At 41.9% G+C, this 19,243-nt stretch overlaps 1 protein-coding gene across 1 annotated transcript in view; it reads left to right on the forward strand.

Annotated features, from left to right (window-relative positions):
• Window positions 1-4,022: 4,022 nt before the first annotated feature.
• The window catches only part of TACR1 (tachykinin receptor 1), a 189,523-nt gene continuing 174,302 nt past the window's right edge, over window positions 4,023-19,243 (forward strand). Inside the window, exon 1 of the mRNA XM_002691188.6 lies at window positions 4,023-5,940. Coding sequence (XP_002691234.1) covers window positions 5,552-5,940 — 389 coding nt within the window. The 5' untranslated portion in view covers window positions 4,023-5,551. The remainder of the gene's footprint in view (window positions 5,941-19,243) is intronic.

A 19,243-nucleotide genomic window follows, 5' to 3' on the forward strand; every position in this document is an offset into this window, starting at 1 on the left:
GACTGTGTGGATCACAAGAAACTGGAAAATTCTTAAAAAGATGGGAGTACCAGACCACCTTACCTGCCTCCTGAAAAACCTGTATGCAGGTCAAGAAGAACTGTATAACCACAACTAGAATCAGACATGGAACAATAGACTGGTTCCAAGTAGGGAAAGGAGTACATCAAAACCATATATTGTCACCCTGCTTATTCAACTTAAATGCAGAGTACATTATATGAAATGCCGGGCTGGATGAAGCATAAGCTGGAATCAAAATTTTTGGGAGAAATATCAATAACCTCAGATATGCAGATGACATGACCCTTATGGCAGAAAGCGAAGAGGAACTAAAGAGCCTCTTGATGAAAGTGAAAGAGGAGAGTGAGAAAGTTGGCTTAAAAGTCTACATTTAAAAAACTAAGATGGCATTCGGTCCATCGTGGCAGATAGTTGGGGAAACAATGGAAGCAGTCACTGCAGGTGGTGACTGCAGCCATCAAATTGAAAGACTCTTGCTCCTTGGAAGAGAAGCTATGACCAAGCTAGACAGTGTATTCAAAAGCAAAGGCATTACTTTGCCAACAAATGTCCACCTCGTCAAAGCTATGGTTTTTCCAGTAGTCATGTATGGATGTAAAAGTTGGACTATAAAGAAATCTGAGTGGCAAAGAATTGATGCTTTTGAACTGTGGTGTCAGAGAAGACTCTTGAGAGTCTCTTTGACTGCAAGGAGACCAAACCAGTCCATCCTAAAGGAAATCAACCCTGAATATTCATTGGAAGGACTGATGCTGAAGCTGGAACTGCAATACTTTGGCCATCAGATGAAAAGAACTGACTCATTTGAAAAGACCCTGATCCTGGGAAGGATTGAAGGCAGGAGAAGAAGGGGACGACAGGCGATGACATGGTTGGATTGCATCACCAACTCAATGGACGTGAGTTTGAGCAAATTGAGGGAGATAGTGAAGGACAGGGAAGCCCAATATGCTTCTGGTGCCCAATATGCCCAATTGGACAGGTGACCAATATGCTACTGGAGATCAGTGGAGAAATAACTCCAGAAAGAAGGAAAGGATGGAGCCAAAGCAAAAACAATACCCAGTTGTGGATGTGACTGGTGATGGAAGCAAGGTCCAATGCTGTAAAGAGCAATATTGCATAGGAACCTGGAATGTCAGGTCCATGAATCAAGGCAAATTGGAAGTGGTCAAACAGTGGATGGCATGACTGAATGTCAACATTCTAGGAATCAGTGAACTAAGATGGACTGGAATGAGTGAATTTAACTCAGATGACCATTATATCTACTACTGTGGGCAGGAATCCCTTGGAAGAAATGGAGTAGCCATCATGGTCAACAAAAGAGTCCAAAATGCAGTACTTAGATGCAATCTCAAAAACGACAGAATGATCTCTGTTCATTTCCAAGGCAAACCATTCAATATCACAATAATTCAAGTCTATGCTCCGACCAGTAATGCCAAAGAAGGTGCGGTTGAACAGTTCTATGAAGACCTACAAGACCTTTTAGAACTAACACCCAAAAAAGATGTCCTTTTCATCATAGGGGACTGGAATGCAAAAGTAGGAAGACAAGAAATACCTGGAGTAACAGGCAAATTTGACCTTGGAGTACAGAAACAAACAGTGCAAAGGCTAACTGAGTTTTGCCTAGAGAATGCACTGGTCATAGCAAACATCCTCTTCCAACAACACAAGAGAAGACTCTACACATGGACATCACCAGATGGTCAACACCAAAATCAGATTGATTATAACTTTACAGCCAAAGATGGAGAGAAGCTCTATACAGTCAGCAAAAACAAGACCGGGAGCTGACTGTGGCTCCTATCATGAACTCCTTGTTGCCAAATTCAGATTTAAATTGAAGAAAGTGGGGGAAACCACTAGACCATTCACAGGTATGACCTAAATCAAATCCCTTATGACTATACAGTGGAAGTGAGAAATAGATTTAAGGGACTAGATCTGATAGACAGAGTGCCTGATGAACTATGGACAGAGGTTCATGACATTGTACAGGAGACAGGGATCAAGACCATCCCCATGGAAAAGAAATGCAAAAAAGCAAAATGGCTGTCTGAGGAGGCCTTACAAACAGCTGTGAAAAGAAGAGAAGTGAAAGGCAAAGGAGAAAAGGAAAGATATACCCATTTGAATGCAGAGTTCCAAAGAATAGCAAGGAGAGATAAAAAAGCCTTCCTCAGCAATCAATGCAAAGAAATAGAGGAAAACAATAGAATAGGAAAGACTAGAGATCTCTTCAAAAAAACTAGAGATACTAAGGGAACATTTCATGCAAAGATGGGCACAATAAAGGACAGAAATTGTAGGGACCTAACAGAAGCAGAAGATATTAAGAAGAGGTGTCAAGAATACACAATAGAACTGTACAAAAAAGATCTTCACGATCCAGATAACCATGAAGGTGCGATCACTGACCTAGAGCCAGACATCCTGGAAGGTGAAGTCAAGCGGGCCTTAGGAAGTATCACTATGAACAAGGCTAGTGGAGGTGATGGAATTCCAGTTGAGCTATTTCAAATCCTAAAAGATGATGCTGTGAAAGTGCTGCACCCAGCATGCCAGCAAATTTGGAAAACTCAGCAGTGGCCACAGGACTGGAAAAGGTCAGTTTTCATTCCAATCCCAAAGAAAAGCAAGGCCAAAGAATACTCAAACTACCGCACAATTGCACTCATCTCACACGCTAGTAAAGTAATGCTCAAAATTCTCCAAGCCAGGCTGCAGCAATACATGAACCATGAACTTCCAGTTGTTCAAGCTGGCTTTAGAAAAGGCAGAGGAACCAGAGATCAAATTGCCAACATGCTCTGGAGCATTGAAAAAGCAAGAGAGTTCCAGAAAAACATCTATTTCTGCTTTATTGACTATGCCAAAGCCTTTGACTGTGTGGATCACAATAAACTGTGGAAAATTCTTCAAGGGATGGGAATACCAGACCACCTAACCTGCCTCTTGAGAAACCTGTATGCAGGTCAGGAAGCAACAGTTAGAACTGGACATGGAACAACAGACTGGTTCCAAATAGGAAAAGGAGTACAGCAAGGCTGTATATTGTCACCCTGCTTATTTAACTTATATGCAGAGTATATCATAAGAAACACCAGGCTGGATGAAGCATAAGCTGGAATCAAGATTGCTGGGAGAAATATCAATAACCTCAGATATGCAGATGATACCACCCTTATGGCAGAAAGTGAAGAAGAACTAAAGAGCCTCTTGATGAAAGTGAAAGAGGAGAGTGAAAAAGTTGGCTTAAAGCTCAACATTCAGAAAACGAAGATCATGGCACCTGGTCCCATCATTTCATGGCAAATAGATGGGGAAACAGTGGCTGACTTAATTTTTCTGGGCTCCAAAATAACTGCAGATGGTGATTGCAGCCATGAAATTAAAAGATGCTTATTCCTTGGAAGGACAGTTATGACCAACCTAGAGAGGATATTGAAAAGCAGAGACATTACTTTGTCAACAAAGGTCTGTCTAGTCAAGGCTATGGTTTTTCCATTGGTCATGTATGGATGCTGAGCACCGAAGAATTGATGCTTTTGAACTGTGGTGTTGGAGAAGACTTTTGAGAGTCCCCTGGACTGCAGGAGATCAAACCAGTCCATCCTAAAGGAAATCAGTCCTGGGTGTTTATTGGAAGGGCTGATGTTGAAGCTGAAACTCCAATATTTTGGCCACCTGATGCGAAGTGCTGACTCATTTGAAAAGACCCTGATGTTGGGAAAGATTGAAGGCAGGAGGAGAAGGGGACGACAGAGGATGAGATCGTTGGATGGCATCACGGCCTCAGTGGACATGAGTTTGGATAAACTCCGGGAGTTGGTGATGGACAGGGAGGCCTGGTGTGCATGAGGTCGCAAAGAGTCGGACAGGACTGAGCCAGTGAACTGAACTGAACTACTGGGGAGCCCTTCCTACTGCTTCTCTGGACCCTGTTCCAGCTTGGCCATTTGAAATGGCCTTGGAGTAGGAGACAAGGTCTTAAAAGCCCGCCAGGGCTGGGTATGGAGTGGGGAGCGAAGACTGGCGGACCTCTCCTCCAGTGCTTATGCAAACTTGGCAGCGGGTTGGTGAGAGGAAGACGAATCCCCGACGCTACCGGGGATGGGCTCTGGCCCACAGTCCCGGGAGGCTCAGAGGCAGAGGCTGCAGGTTGCTGGACCGCGAACTCGAGACAGGGGGTGCTGGCAGAGAGCCCAGAGCTGCGCGTCTGGGAAACACACTGGTTAGCAGAGAGCTCAGCCCAGTCCCCACTGCCTGCGCAGGGGCCTCATCTGGAGAGCTTAGCTGGGGCTTTTCACGGAGCAAGGGGCCAAGCTCCCAGGGGAGCTGAGGAAGATGTTCTCCAAAGCTTAGAAACTATCACTTCCTCCCAGGGATTCGGTCTACTAGTGAAAGGAACTAAGTATTTGGGGAGTGTTTGGGCTGGAGCGAGGTGGGGAGCGCAGCGTCGGCACGTTATCCCCACACATCGCCAACACCAACCGCCAGAGGCAGGGGCCTCTGCAGAGTTACGGCAGCATTCCCGCCCTCTTTGGATGTTGGGTGTCCAACCCTGCAGCTCCTTCCCAAATCCTTCTTTTCCCCTTTGGTTCATCTGTGCTTGCAGCAGCGGACCCCATCTGGCGCAGTTACTCCAGGGCGACCTAGCTAGCGCCCCCTCCAGGATTGTGTTGGGAGCACGCACGGTTTGCAGACTCCCACAGCAGGTAGCAGCAAAAGGCTTGGTGGCTGTGATGGTGCAGTGAGCCGGTTGTCAACAGATAGTGCAGCTGCGGCCCTGTGAAAGAGGGCCGGCGAGTACGCAGCCCAGGTACTGCCCCTTCTCGGTGACGTCGCTACAGCCTGTTATAAAGACCTCGGGCGCAGCCTGCCAAGGTTCTGCTAACTCCCAAGCTGAGCAGGACTTGAGCCAAGAGGCGCCTGCAAAGCTGCAGGCGGCGGCGGCGGCGGCAGCGGCGGCGGCGGTAATGAAAGCAGAGGAAAAAAATCTCCAGCTGGACCCAGGGCCCCAGAATCCCGGCCATAGACTCTGACTTTTACAGGTCGTGCTGTGACTAATACCTCCCAGCCTTATCTTCGCCCCCAAGTCCTCACGCAGCATAGGGCTTTGCCTTTCTCGCTACAGGCAGGAAGAACAGCACTTGGAAGCAGCAGCAGGTGCAGTAAGGTGGGGGGGTGTCTCCTGCCTCCTGGAACCGTGACCCGTGGAATTTCTTTCTCTGTTCCAGCTCAACGCGGGAGAGACGCTGTTTGCAGATTACAGAACTCAAGTGCTTCCTGAAGCTTAAAAGTGGAGGAATTCAAAGCCAAGGATATACAGCACATCTAGAAGATTTTATTTGAGCGTCAAGTCTTCTTGTAAGGAAGGGGTTCTGTCCAGAAAGCGCCTACGAGCCCTCCCGTCTGGGTTAAACAGGGCTTTTTGACCTCAGGCGCTGGCTCAGGACCCTGCTGCAAAAGGGTCTGTGTGTGTATAGAGAGAAGGGCTTAATCACTTAGCAGAAGAATGGATAACGTCCTCCCAGTGGACTCAGACCTCTTTCCAAACATCTCCACCAACATCTCGGAGCCTAACCAGTTTGTGCAGCCAGCCTGGCAAATTGTCCTTTGGGCAGCTGCCTACACTGTCATCGTGGTGACCTCCGTGGTGGGCAACGTGGTGGTTATGTGGATCATCTTGGCCCACAAGAGAATGAGGACAGTTACTAACTACTTCCTGGTGAACCTGGCCTTCGCAGAGGCCTCCATGGCTGCATTCAATACAGTGGTGAACTTCACCTACGCAGTCCACAATGAGTGGTACTATGGCCTGTTCTACTGCAAATTCCACAACTTCTTCCCCATTGCTGCTGTCTTTGCCAGTATTTACTCCATGACGGCTGTGGCCTTCGATAGGTGAGCTTGACCTTTGTGGAAAAAGGGAAAAAGTATCTTTAAAGGAAGATAGCATTGCTATGGAGCTTCAGGGTGGAATAGTGCATGGTTCAAGGTGGAGATTGACCACTTGCACCACTGGATTTGTACTGACAGCTAGCCGAGTCAGTTGTTGATGGGGGATTTTAATCTTATCTGATGCTTTTCTTTTCTATCTCTCTTTCCTTTTCTACTCCTTTCCATTTTTCTGTCTCTTTTCCATTACATGTACATATGTGTGTACAATCACTCAGTTGTGTCCGACTCTTTGCAACCCCATGGACTGTAGCCCGCCAGGCCCCTCTGTCCATGGGATTTTCCAGGCAAGAATACTGGAGTGGGTTGCCGTTCTCTTCTCCAGTGCATTGTTCCCACATAGGGAGTGAACTTGCATCTCCTGCATTGGCAGGTAGATTCTTTACCACTGAGCCGCCTGGAAACATCCCCCCCCCCTTTTTTTTCTTCATTTAACTCTTTTTTTCCCCTTCTCCACTCATCTCCCTGACATTTTTCCTTTCAACTCCTGCTTTGCTTCTTTCCATATATTCCTTCTGTCTTCTGCCTTTACAGCCTAAAGGGGATACCTAGGGTATAGCCAAGGGTCTGGCCCCTGACTGGGGTACTGTGAATCCTTGCAGGGCTGCTCTTCTGCTGTTCAGCCTTTGGATGCTTTCCAATTTTGAGTACATGTAGGCAAAATTCCTCATTTTCACTTTTTCCTGAAGATTCAGGGGCTTTTTGCTCCCGTCTTACCCCTCTAATATTATTTGGATGTTAAGAGCATTCCATTAGAATCATAAAATGCAGAATTCTAATTAAGCTCTGTCTATGCTGCTAGGAGTTCTCATTCAGGAATGAGAGGCAGCTATGTTGTTCTTAAGGAACTCCACATATAGGGATCCAGGAGTTTTTCAAAATTTCTCTTGCCATGTAAGGTCAATGTTTTTAGACTGTCTGTATCCATAGAGAAACATGCTTGGCAAAGGCAATCAAAGGCAATTGAGAGCTTTTTCCTGCATTCGACAGGCTAGGGTTCCAGAAGCTGATTAATAGTGAAAATGCTGGCATTTTCAAGTGGGTCATAAGGTGGCATGATGGAAAACTAATTATTAGAGCATAGCTCTATTTGTATTGACTTTTTGTTAGTGCCCTAGGTCTCTAATGTGTATATCTATAGGTTCACAAGTGTTAAATGTTTACCTAGGATGTGGAGGTATGCTTAAAACACCTGCCACTGTGATTTTGAAATGGGTCCTTCTGATGGCCTTGCTGAGATAAATAAATATGAGAAACCCAAAGAGAAGCTATGAGAAAAGCTTCAAAAATTTTTTCCCAAAATTATTGAACTCTTTTGCATAAAATTTGTAATTGATTTGAGCGGATTCTATAGCCAAATCTCTTTTTAAATCAGAGGAAACTATGTTTCTTTTGCAGTGATATCCAAATGCTGATTTTTAAATTCCCTTTATGCAACTCTTATGTGCTTAATATGTAATGTGAAAAATAAATTGTGGTGAGTCAATTTATATTTTAAATGTAGGAGAGGAACCAATTACTCAAAGTGGTACTGAAATGAATTTTTTTGAGAATGTCTCTCTTACGCTACTCTGGTTTTTAGATATTTGTTTTGCTGGATGTCAGATACACCTGTAAGTCTTTCTGCAGTGACTGCTCCCTTAACTTCTCAGCCCCCTTAAACTTAGAAAACTCACAGCATGATGCATAACTGATGCAGTGAAGCCTGATGCCATTTCAGCTTTACACATACTATCTTGATTATCCCTAACTTAGAGGGAAAGTTGATATTTTTACTTCATTGGGTACTTGTGAGCTCAAGGGAGACCCGACAGTCAGTGTGAGCCCAAGCATTCAGTAGCTGATGGAGCCCCAGCATACAGCTCTCCTGCTCTGGCTTATACAGCAATGACATGCTCCATAGCTCTTCTCTTTCTCTTTGCGCTTAGAAGGTGAGGGGTAGGATTCAGGGTCAAGGTCTTCACAGTGGGTTGCGAAAGGAGCCTGATTTTGGCTGCCTTGACTCTGACATCTCAGACTCCACTGTTTGTCTCTAGGCAAACCACACACAGGACCCTGACTCTCTGTGACACCCTCAGTAAGATCAGAAGGTCTCTGGTGTCAGAGCTGAGGGAAATGACAAGAAATGCCACTTGTGCCTGATGTGCAGGTTATCAAAGGCATGCTCAGGGTTAGAGTTCAAGGAGAGTTAGGGATGCTGCCTCAAGGCTGTGTCTCTAGGTTCTCCAATGCTCCTTCTGTTTTTCCTTGCTCAGCCTCGTGAGCAGAGTGAATTAATCCCCTTAGGCCCTCCAGTGAATCTAGCTCCCCTACAGGCATGGTCATCCATTCTTTCCCTAGAGTGTTTTAGAGAGGAAGAGGCCTCCATATGAATGATTTCTTCTTTACTCCGCCATGGCAATGCAGACTTGGAGGAAATGTTAAATTACCTTTTTGTATGCTCCTTGAATTTTTAACAGATCATCTTTGAATTATCGTAAAAAATAAAAGCAACATGGTTTTCCTGATTGTAAAATTAAACCTTGTTCATGAAGAACATAGACACAAAAATGCAAATCACCCACGACTCCACCATGCAAAAGTAACACCTGTTAACATTTGAATTTCTCTTTTTATGACTATTTCATTACATTACTGAGGTAAGATTCTAGGTAATTTGGTAGGTTATTTTTTTCCATTGATATTAATGGAAAACATGAATAATATTTTCTCATGTTATTAACACTCTTCAGTAACATAATGGTAGTGGCTTCCTCTTAATATTATTCCATTACATGAATATGCTATTACTACTTTAACCATCTCCCTACTGTTGAGAATCTGCTAATTCTGTATGATAATTTTATTTTGTTTTCTTGATTGTTTCCTTAGGGTAGATTCCCAGAAATAAAATTACTGGGCCAAATGAAATGAGATTTTAAAGAATGCTTCTTCCTAGTTTTAAAGGATTCTAAACCCTGGGCAGAGCAAGGAGCGTGTCTTTTCTGTTTTGTTTACTTTTATCTCCTCAGAATGAAGAAGAGTACTTGGTACTTAGCAGTCACTATATGCTTACTGATTAAATGAATGAGCAAATAAAATAATACATGCTCCTATAAAAACATTTGGAAGAACATTATCAATGGCACCCTCAGGGTTTATAACTATTTTCAAGGTAGTCAGGCCTCAAGGCTGTATTTCCAAGACCTCCATTTTAAAAAGTGTAAACAATCTACCATTCCAATACAGAAAACTAGATACAGGTCTGGAACCCTATACTTACTTTTTTGTGTTACTTATGCCACATAGAGTCACTCATATTCAATATACATTTTGGATCATAATAAAAACAGTTTCAATGGTTGTTTTTTTGTGTGTGTTTTGTTTTGTTTCATTTTCCAAATCAGGAAATAGTTTTCAAAATAAGATTTTTAAAGGATGCATTATATTGCATAGCTATAATCATTTATTTAATCATTCCTCTATTTTTAGATGTATATTGTTTCCATTTTGAATGACTACAGGTAACTGTGAAATTAATATTCTTGACAGAAATCTGAGAGCATCCCTTGTTCTTTTCATAGAATAAACTCCTGAAAATTGAATAGCTGGGTCAAACTGTCTTGGTAAGCTTTGCCCAATTTCCTTCTAGAAACAAAGTGTAGGCAGAGAAAGAGACTTGAGCTGCAGATGGTAGAACTGATTTCAGTCTTTCCTGTAAACTTTCCATAGAGTGAAGGGAGAGAGACAGAGAGAGATAATGAGAGTCCCTTCAGAAAGAATACCCATTTACTGAAGGCAATGGTTACCTAGAATTTTTTAACGTTGCAGAGACAAATATACTAAATAATATTAGGTTTACTAATTAAACTCCAACAAATACCAAGGATTTTTCTTTTTAAAACTCTGTAATTTCTCCCACTCAAAACAAAATTTTAAAATTCGTATTTTAAAAACTAAAAGGTATGTGTGTGATGTTTCATGAAATTGGAAGTTGGAAGACGCTGAGAGGGGCACCTTCGCTCCTCAGGAGCCAGTGACGATGACTGGGTCCAGTTCTGTGGAGCAGCATCCAAGAAGAGAGGAGGGGAAACCAATCCTTAAGCCCCACAAAAGGGGCCGTAGAAGCGAATGGGAACCTGACTTGGAACCCAGCTCACAGCAGCCAGAGGCTCAGAAAAGTGCTAGTCTGATAACACTGTTTCTTTACCTGGCAGGGGCTGTTTTAATTTCAGCAAATGAAAGGTAAATGTTGCTTACTTCTCAGACTGGGTCTAAATAGATATATTGTATTTGAGTGAAAGAAAACATCCAAATGATGATGGTCTCTGGACAATATGAAATTTGTTCAGGACCAAAAAAATGTTTCCTCATATAGGGGTAACGATTGAAGGTAAAAGAGGGAATGAACTCTCTGAGAGATTAAAAGAGGAACCAAGACATGCATAAATAACAAAACTCTGCTTACTGATTCCCTGGTCTCGATCCCACTCCCAGTCGTACTCAGCTACAAGTCTAAACAGCCTGCTTCCCAAGTCTCTGCTAGACCTGCAGTCTGTCCTTGAACCTCACCTTGGTGACAGACTTGGATCCCATTGTATATCTCAGGGCAGTCCTTCTCCATCACACCCAGAGGCAAGTCTTTCCACTAATTTATTTTTTTTAATTTAAATTTATTTATTTTAATTGGAGGCTAATTACTTTACAATACTGTGTTGGTTTTGCCATACATCAACATGAATCCACCATGGGTGTACACGTGTTCCCCATCCTGAACCCCCCTCCCACCTCCCTCCCTGTACCATCCCTCTGGGTCATCCCAGTGCACCAGCCCCAAGCATTAGATAGATCTTACAGTCCATGACTAAGCACCCAGGTGTTGCTGAGAATGTTCATTCACTAGAAGTTCATCCCTGGTAACTGATCCTGTCTTTTCAAATCATGAATCTTGAATATAAGGGTCGATACAGACCTTCTTGAGTTTTTTACATCTTGGATGAACCATTTTGGCTGCAGGACCTTTCCTGGAGAGGTCTGCTGCCCACCTGCTTTGGAGTTGCCCCATTGCCCTTGCCACATCCTCTCCCAAATCATAGGAGCCCCCAAGGTCCTGAATGGTCAAAGCCCTTGTTTTGGTGGGGGTGGGGGGTTGGCTGTCAGAAACATATATGGGTTCAACTGGGGGAAAATAAAGAGTAATTTTCAATGTAAAAGCACATCATAGGACCACTTGACTACTATTACTGTTGTTCAATTAGAAAATAGTAGAATAAAGATTGTAAGCGAGAAACACTCACTGTTAAACTGGAAAAAGATCTCCAGTCCATCAAGGGATGGTGCCACCAGGTACGTGGTTCCTGAATCAGGGCCTCATGCTTTCCCTCAAAGGGCTTATGATACATAATGATTTAAAGGTAACTATAACATAAGGTGTTACATGATAGGTTTCATAAGTATTGTACAAATTCTATAGGAGTGAGGAGGCAGGAGGTAATCTAGCAGTGATGATCAAGAAAGGCTTCAAAAGGTGATAACTGATTTGAGTCTTGAAGATTGTATAAGATTTTTAAAGAAGATGTTAAGGAAAGGTGATATTTTAGGTAAAACAAACTATACAACAGCAATATGGAAATAAAAAGTTGCGAAGTATTTGGGGAGAATGACAGGCTGACTCAATTCGAGTGAATTCACAAGTGAATCAAGAAATGGATGGAGGAGTTGGTCAGAAGAAAATGAGTATAGTTTTTGTTGGATTTTATGTGAAAATATAATGATAAGTTTGAAATGCCCAACAAACAATTTGAGAGGTGGGGCTAGAGAAGAACCTAGGGAAACAAAATCTATATTTAGGAATTTTCTGAACAGATGGCTTATTGGAAATTTGAAAGTAGAGAATATCTCTTTTACCTATATATGTTTCCGGAAAAGAAGCCAGGGATTCATGGAAATGTTCTACCAGGTATTAGAAGGGAAAAAATAAGAAACAGAGAGGTAGTGGAATAATCAGAATACGTGGAGTGACAAAAATTAAGAGAAGTGAGTTATGATGGGTTATATTATAGTGTCATTAGAATCCAAGGATGATGACATTAGTTTTGGCAATTAGAGAACATTGGTGAGCTGTTAGAGACAGTGTCAGCACAGTATGAAGTGGGGGTGGGGGTGGATAAAATTAGATGCAATGAGGGAAATGGCCTCTTATTCATCCATTTGTCCATTCAGCAAAGCTTTATTGAGCACTTACTATGTACCAGATGCTAATGCAGAAAAATATTGCCTTTGCCCATCTGCTCTCAATCTTCAACTATCAACAAAGTTACGAACACCGTTATAACCCAATGCAATTAGTACCACGCAGAGGGAGTTCAGAGACAAAGGAATGGTCTACCCTTGGGAATGTGGGAAAGGCTTAGAGTAAAATAAAGAAAAGGAAGAGGAGGGGAAGAGGAAATAAACAGCAAAGTACAGAGAAAACAATGTGAAGTTTGGGTTTTTAAAATAAACTTCAAGAGCATTGGATTGGGGACCATCATAATGATTTAGTCATGTTTGTCACCTGGAAACTAGAAAGAGGATTTTATATTAATACAGTTTATAATGGTACCTTATGGGGCATGTTCTCCAATACACTGTCTCATCTAAGCCTCGATACCAATGGGGATTTTGTTTCTACTTTGGATAGACTATTAAAAACAATTTCTTTTAGTATCATCCTCATACTCGCCACTCCCTAGTAACTTGGAGACCCATGCAACTTGCATTCATGTGCCTTAGACATCTGCCTGTACGCTCCTGCTCAAGGTGGCCTTTGAATTCAGTATAGTCTAAGAAAAGTGATATAAGGGTCCTACTGTTTCAGAGAGGATGTTAGAGCCCTTTTAACAAATTTTCACTCCGATAATAATTCAACCCCACAACCTTCTAAATAGCATCATTGTAAGAAGATCAAATTCTGCTTAAATATTTTACTCAAGTTGTCTCATTTGTTAAATTCATTCCATTTTGAAGCTTTATAAAATCATTCCTTTTGTTGAAAGAATAATGACCCTGATTTGGGGCTGCCCTTACTAATATAATGCCTCTTCCCTGTGGCCATATCTCTGATAGATCCATCCTGAAGCTTCTCTATTTTGGTTAACTGTCCCTAGTTCCTTCATCTTTCCATCCTCATTGTCTCTACTTGCTATTCCCATTTGCTCAAGTCAAAGTCGCTCAGACGTGTCCGACTGTTTGTGACCCCATGGACTATACAGTCCGTGGAATTCTCCAGGCCAGAATACTGGAGTGGATAGCCTTTCCCTTCTCCAGGGGATCTTCCCAACCCAAGGATCAAACCCAGGTCTCCTGCATTGCAGGCTGATTCTTTACCGGTTGAAGCACCAGGGAAGCCCTGTGGTCCTTTTAACTGAGAGTTTAAATAATGCCCAGAACTGAGCATTACCCTATTACCGTTACCTTGTCCAGATCCGCCTGCTGTAGGGCTGGTGTACTACCTCTTGACTTTGTCTTCTTAGACTTAGTTCAGGCACTGCCTCTACTAAGAAGCTGACCTTAATCTGCAGGTCCAGTGAGGTGTCCTTCCTGTGTATTCCTGTCATTCATGCAGGATATTTGTATATCGCTTATGCAACTCTCTGTAACTTGTTGATCTTTCCCACACCCTCCGACCCACTAAATTGCAAGCACCGTGAAAATAGGAATGCTTTATCTGGTTTCCTGTTACCTGGCACAGAATAGGAACTTATTAAAGTGTGTATATAGTGGTTGATATGACTGTACTTCTCTTCTGCATGCACCAACCAAAATCTGACAACCAGACATCAGACAGACTTCAAAGGACACCTATGATCCTATGCCTTGAAGAAAAGAAAAATCAGACCAAATTTCTGTCTACCATGATGTTTTGCTACAAAATAGAAAATTTTTGGTTTCAAACCCCTGTTCAAGAATAACTACATGTTCTAATTCACCTGTCTCTTCCAGACTTCACTTGACTGGTCCCCACTGGATTCCCAACCCACACCCTGTCCCCAACAGGTATTATACCCCAGAAGAATACCTTTGATTGAGAGAGGTGTTTATCCTTTCTCCTTTAGCTCCAATCTATCAAGGCATACTGAAAACTCTGAGGTATTTCATGGACCCTTTTGTGGTCTAACTATTGCCATCCCACTGGCTTTTTCTTCAACACCCTTGCTAGCAAGAGGGTGTTTTACTTGTCTCTGCTTTACTTGTCTTTCCTGAGGCAGGACCAGCAAAATCTGTCCTCCATCCAGCCCTCCAAGTGCTGTATCTACAGTATTTGTTGAACACCTAGACTATACCATATTAAAATACCATCACAGACACAGGAACATTTCAGCAGAGTGGCCTAAGGAAGTCATAGACCTTGAGGACAGACTGGGAAACTGACTTACTTTAGAAACTGATTTGCCACCTTTAGAAGCTGTGTTTCCAACTTTCGGAAGGACTATGAGAAATGCTGGACTGGAAAAACACAAGCCGGAATCAAGATTGCCTGGAGAAATATCAATAACCTCACATATGCAGATGACATCACCCTTATGGCTGAAAGTGAAGAGGAACTCAAAAGCCTCTTGATGAAAGTGAAAGTGGAGAGTGGAAAAGTTGGCTTAAAGCTCAACATTCAGAAAACGAAGATCATGGCATCCGGTCCCACCACTTCATGGGAAATAGATGGGGAAACAGTGGAACAGTGTCAGATTTTATTTTTCTGGGCTCCAAAATCACTACAGATGGTGACTGCAGCCATGAAATTAAAAGACACTTACTCCTTGGAAGGAAAGTTATGACCAACCTAGATAGCATGTTCAAAAGCAGAGACATTACTTTGCCAACAAAGGTTCGTCTAGTCAAGGCTATGGTTTTTCCTGTGGTCATGTATGGATGTGAGAGTTGGACTGTGAAGAAGGCTGAGCGCCGAAGAATTGATGCTTTTTGAACTGTGGTGTTGGAGAAGACTCTTGAGAGTCCCTTGGACTGCAAGGAGATCCAACCAGTCCATTCTAAAGGAGATCAGCCCTGGGATTTCTTTGGAAGGAATGATGCTAAAAGCTGAAACTCCAGTACTTTGGCCAGTTCATGCAAAGAGTTGACTCATTGGAAAAGTCTCTGATGCTGGGAGGGATTGGGGGCAGGAGGAGAAGGGGATGACAGAGGATGAGATGGCTGGATGGCATCACTGACTCGATGGACGTGAGTCTGAGTGAACTCTGGGAGTTGGTGATGGACAGGGAGGCCTGGCGTGCTGCGATTCGTGGGGTCGCAAAGAGTCGGACATGACTGAGCAACTGATCTGATCTGATCTGATGAAGCTCTATGGATAAGGAAACCCAGGGATGAAAAGATGCTTTTTAATGACAGCCATGTGACATAAACCTCAGTGTGAGTGTTAATGTGTGAACTGCCCATTTAATATTTGGGACTCTCCATGGAGTGCATTTCATGTCTTTCACATATGAATGTCTTTCAATAACCGTACATCTGACTTTTGATAATGGAGTTCAGTGTAGGAAAGGTTCCAACAGTGGTTCTATACTTACTAGCTATGTGAATATGGGCAAGATACTTAACCTCTCTGGGCCTCAATTTTCCCATCTGATAAAAAGGATATTAATACAAGTTACCCTGTGGAGTATTGTTGCAAGGAGAGAGGGAAAAGGAAAGGAATGGAACTGCATGAAAAGTTCCTAATCTGCAATCTCTAATAACCCACGACACACCATTATTCTGTCACAGCATCCTCTTGGAGGCTTTCTACATCAGGTGTAACAGCAGCAAGATGAAACATTTATATCTTTCCCCTCTCCCCTCGTAAATATAAACTATAAAATACTTCTAATTGAGTCAGCAAACCTGTTTCCAAATGCCATCCAGCATCCTTCCCATCTGTGGAGATGCACATACTCTTTACCATAGCCAAGTATTTGGATATTACATACAGCTGACTCTTGAATGTCAGGAGTTTGAATTGCATGAGTCCATTCATACTCCAATTTTTTCAATAGTAAATAAATATAGTTCTACACCGTCAGCGATTGGTTGAACCCACAAATATGGAGGAATAGAGGGCAGGCTATAAATAATACTGTGGATTTTCAAGGCTTGGTGCCTCTAATCCCTGCGTTGTCCAAGAGTCAACTGTGTTACAGCCCAGAAAAACCAAATCATTTTCTTTTATACCATCTCCAAAATTACATGTCACATCCCACATCCTACATGTCCCAAAGACACCACCCTCACATTAAGCTTCATTTGTGTGTTATATGTTTGAGGGAGAACTTGGTCATACCAAAGAACCTTAACTTGCTGCTTGTGTTTCACCGATATTCAATTTGTTAAGTTGTGTTTCTTTTGCCTTTGAACACTTCTCAGTCTTGGAAGTTTTCTTATAAATCTAGGTTGCATGTGTTAAATATCAACTTTCTCTTGTCCTGTGACCAATGCTCCATTTGGTGTTGTTTTTCTGTTGCTAAGTCATGTTTGACTCTCTGCGGCCGCATGAACTGCAGCAAGTCAGGCTTCCCGGTCTTTCTCCTGGAGTTTGCTCAAACTCATGTCCATTGAATCAGTGACACCATTCAACCATCTCATTCTCTGTCATCCCTTCTCCTTTTGTCCCCAATCTTTCCCAGCATTAGGGTCTTTTCCAGTGAGTCGGTTCTTCACATCAAGTGGCCAAAGTGTTGGAGCTTCAGCTCCAATGAATATTCTTCCAATGAATATTCAGGGATAATTTCCTTTAGGGTAGACTGGTTTAATCTCTTTGCTGTACAAGGAGTCTCAAGAGTTTTCTCTAGTATCACAGTTGGAAAGCATCAATTCTTCAGCACTCAGCTTTCCTTCTGGTCCACCTCTCATATCTGTACATGACAACTGGTAAAACCATAGCTTTGACTATGTGGAACTTTTTTTGACAAAGTAATATCTCTGCTTTTTAATATGCTGTCTAGGTTTGTCATAGTTTTTCTTCCAAGGAGCCAGCGTCTTTTAATTTTGTGGCTGCAGTCACCGTCCACATTGATTTTGGAGGCCAAGAATGTGAAATCTGACACTGTTTCCACTTTTACCCTATCTATTTGCTATGAAGTGGTAGGACCAGATGCCATGGTCTTCATTTTTAACTGTTAAGTTTTAAGCCAACTTTTTCACTCTCTTCTTTCACCTTCATCAAGAAGCTCCTTAGTTCCTCTTCACTTTCTGCCATTAAAGTGGTAGCATCTGCATATATGAGGTTGTTGATATTTCTATAGGTAATCTTGATTCCAGCTGGTGAGTCCCCCAGCCCAACATTTCATATGATGTACTCTGCATATAAGTTAAATAAGCAAGGTGACAATATGCAGCCTTGATGTACTCCTTTCCCAATTTGGAACCAGTCTGTTCCACATCCCGTTCTAACTGTTGCTTCTGGTCCTGCATACAGGTTCCTTAGGAGGCAGGTAATGTGATTTGCCTCCACATTATGAATATTCCTGCCTCCTCCTTTAAGAATATTCCATAGTTTGTTGTGATTCACAAAGTCAAAGGCTTTAGCATAGTCAATGAAGCAGAAGTAGATGTTTTTTGGAATTCCCTTGCTTTTTCTATGATCCAGCAGATGTTGGCAATTTGATCTCTGGTTCCTCTGCCTTTTCCAAATCTAGTTTCTACATCTGGAAGTTCTCAGTTCACATACTACTGAACCCTAGCTTGAAGGATTTGAGCATAATCTTGCTAGTATGTGAAATGAGTGCAATTGTATGGTAATTTGAACATCCCTTGGCATTGCCCTTCTTTGGGATTGGAATGAAAACTGACCTTCCCCAGTACTGTGGCCACTGCTGAGTTTTCCACATTTGCTGGCATATTGAGTGCAGCACTTTAACAGCATCATCTTTTAGGATTTGAAATAGTTCAGCTGGAATTTCATCACTTTCACTAACTTATTCATAGTAATGCTTCTTAAAGCCCATTTGACTTCACACTCCAGGATGTCTGGCTCTAAGTGAGTGACCACACCATCATGGTTATCTGGGCCATTAAGAGCTTTTTCATACAGATGTTCTGTGTATTCTTGCCATTTCTTCTTAATCTCTTCTGCTTCTGCTAGGTCCTTGTCATTTTTGTCCTTTTTTTGTGTCTATCTTTATATGAAATATTTCCTTGGTGTCTCCAGTTTTCTTAAAGAGATCTCTAGTCTTTCCCATTCTACTTTTTTCCTCTATTTCCCTACATTATTCACTTAAGAAAGCTTTCTTATCTCTCCTTGCTATTCTCTGGAATTCTGCTTCAATTGGGTATATCATTAAGCAGAAAGTATTATATGTTTAATGTACACAGACATATAAACAGAAAAACTGGATATCCTATGGTTTCATGATAAAAAATTAAAATGTTCTGAATCAGGTATTACGAGATAAACTTACAAATTTATAAACAATAGCTGCAATAGTTAAATTCACTTGCTCAGATAGTTAAGGCTTTACTATTTGTAGTAAGACTTTTAAGATATATATTTTCCTTGGTAGATCCTAAGGAAGCTGAGAATTAGCTTTGGGGTGATGGAACCTTTCCGGTAGTTTGAGTTTCAAAAGGCTTTCTCCTTTCATTTCCTTCAGTCTCAGGTTTTACCTGATTGAGCTCCTTTAACTCAGCCTCAGGTTATTGTGCGCAGTATTTGCATTTCTGATTTACAGAGATTTGCAAGACAAAGACGGAGACAGTTGTTTTATTTCCCCCTAAGAACTGGTCTGCCACTAAATGATATTAAAAGAATGATTTGCCCAACAATATTTAAAAAAAATTTTTTTTTATATCCGTGAGAAAATTTTCAACTAAACTGCAAATCGAGGGTTCTATTTGCTACAAAGTTAGGCTTCAATTTATCATGCCTTCAAAAGTTAGCACAAGACTTTCAACAAAGACCCTCTTAAGCCCATAGCTAAAATCACTAATATTATCTTTATTACCCCCCGAATATGAGCTTTCAATTTTAATTTCATATTATGAGGGTTCAGGTAACACTGCTAGTTTCTTTTGGTATGTTTAATTAATGTTGTTAAGGGGCAGATTTATATGCCCTGTCTTATAATATCAGGTAGGGGAAGCATTCCCCAATGAGATTCATAATATTTATCCTACATTATAATTAGGCACAAGAGATGTAACCATCTTATATAAATCCATTTAAATATACCAGTTTATATAAATTTTCATTGTGCCAATTATTATACCTTCAACTTTTGTTTCCATTAGAATCCCATCAGCA

Source organism: Bos taurus, chromosome 11 (genome assembly GCF_002263795.3).
Source record: "Bos taurus isolate L1 Dominette 01449 registration number 42190680 breed Hereford chromosome 11, ARS-UCD2.0, whole genome shotgun sequence".
Classification (NCBI taxonomy): Eukaryota; Metazoa; Chordata; class Mammalia; order Artiodactyla; family Bovidae; genus Bos; species Bos taurus.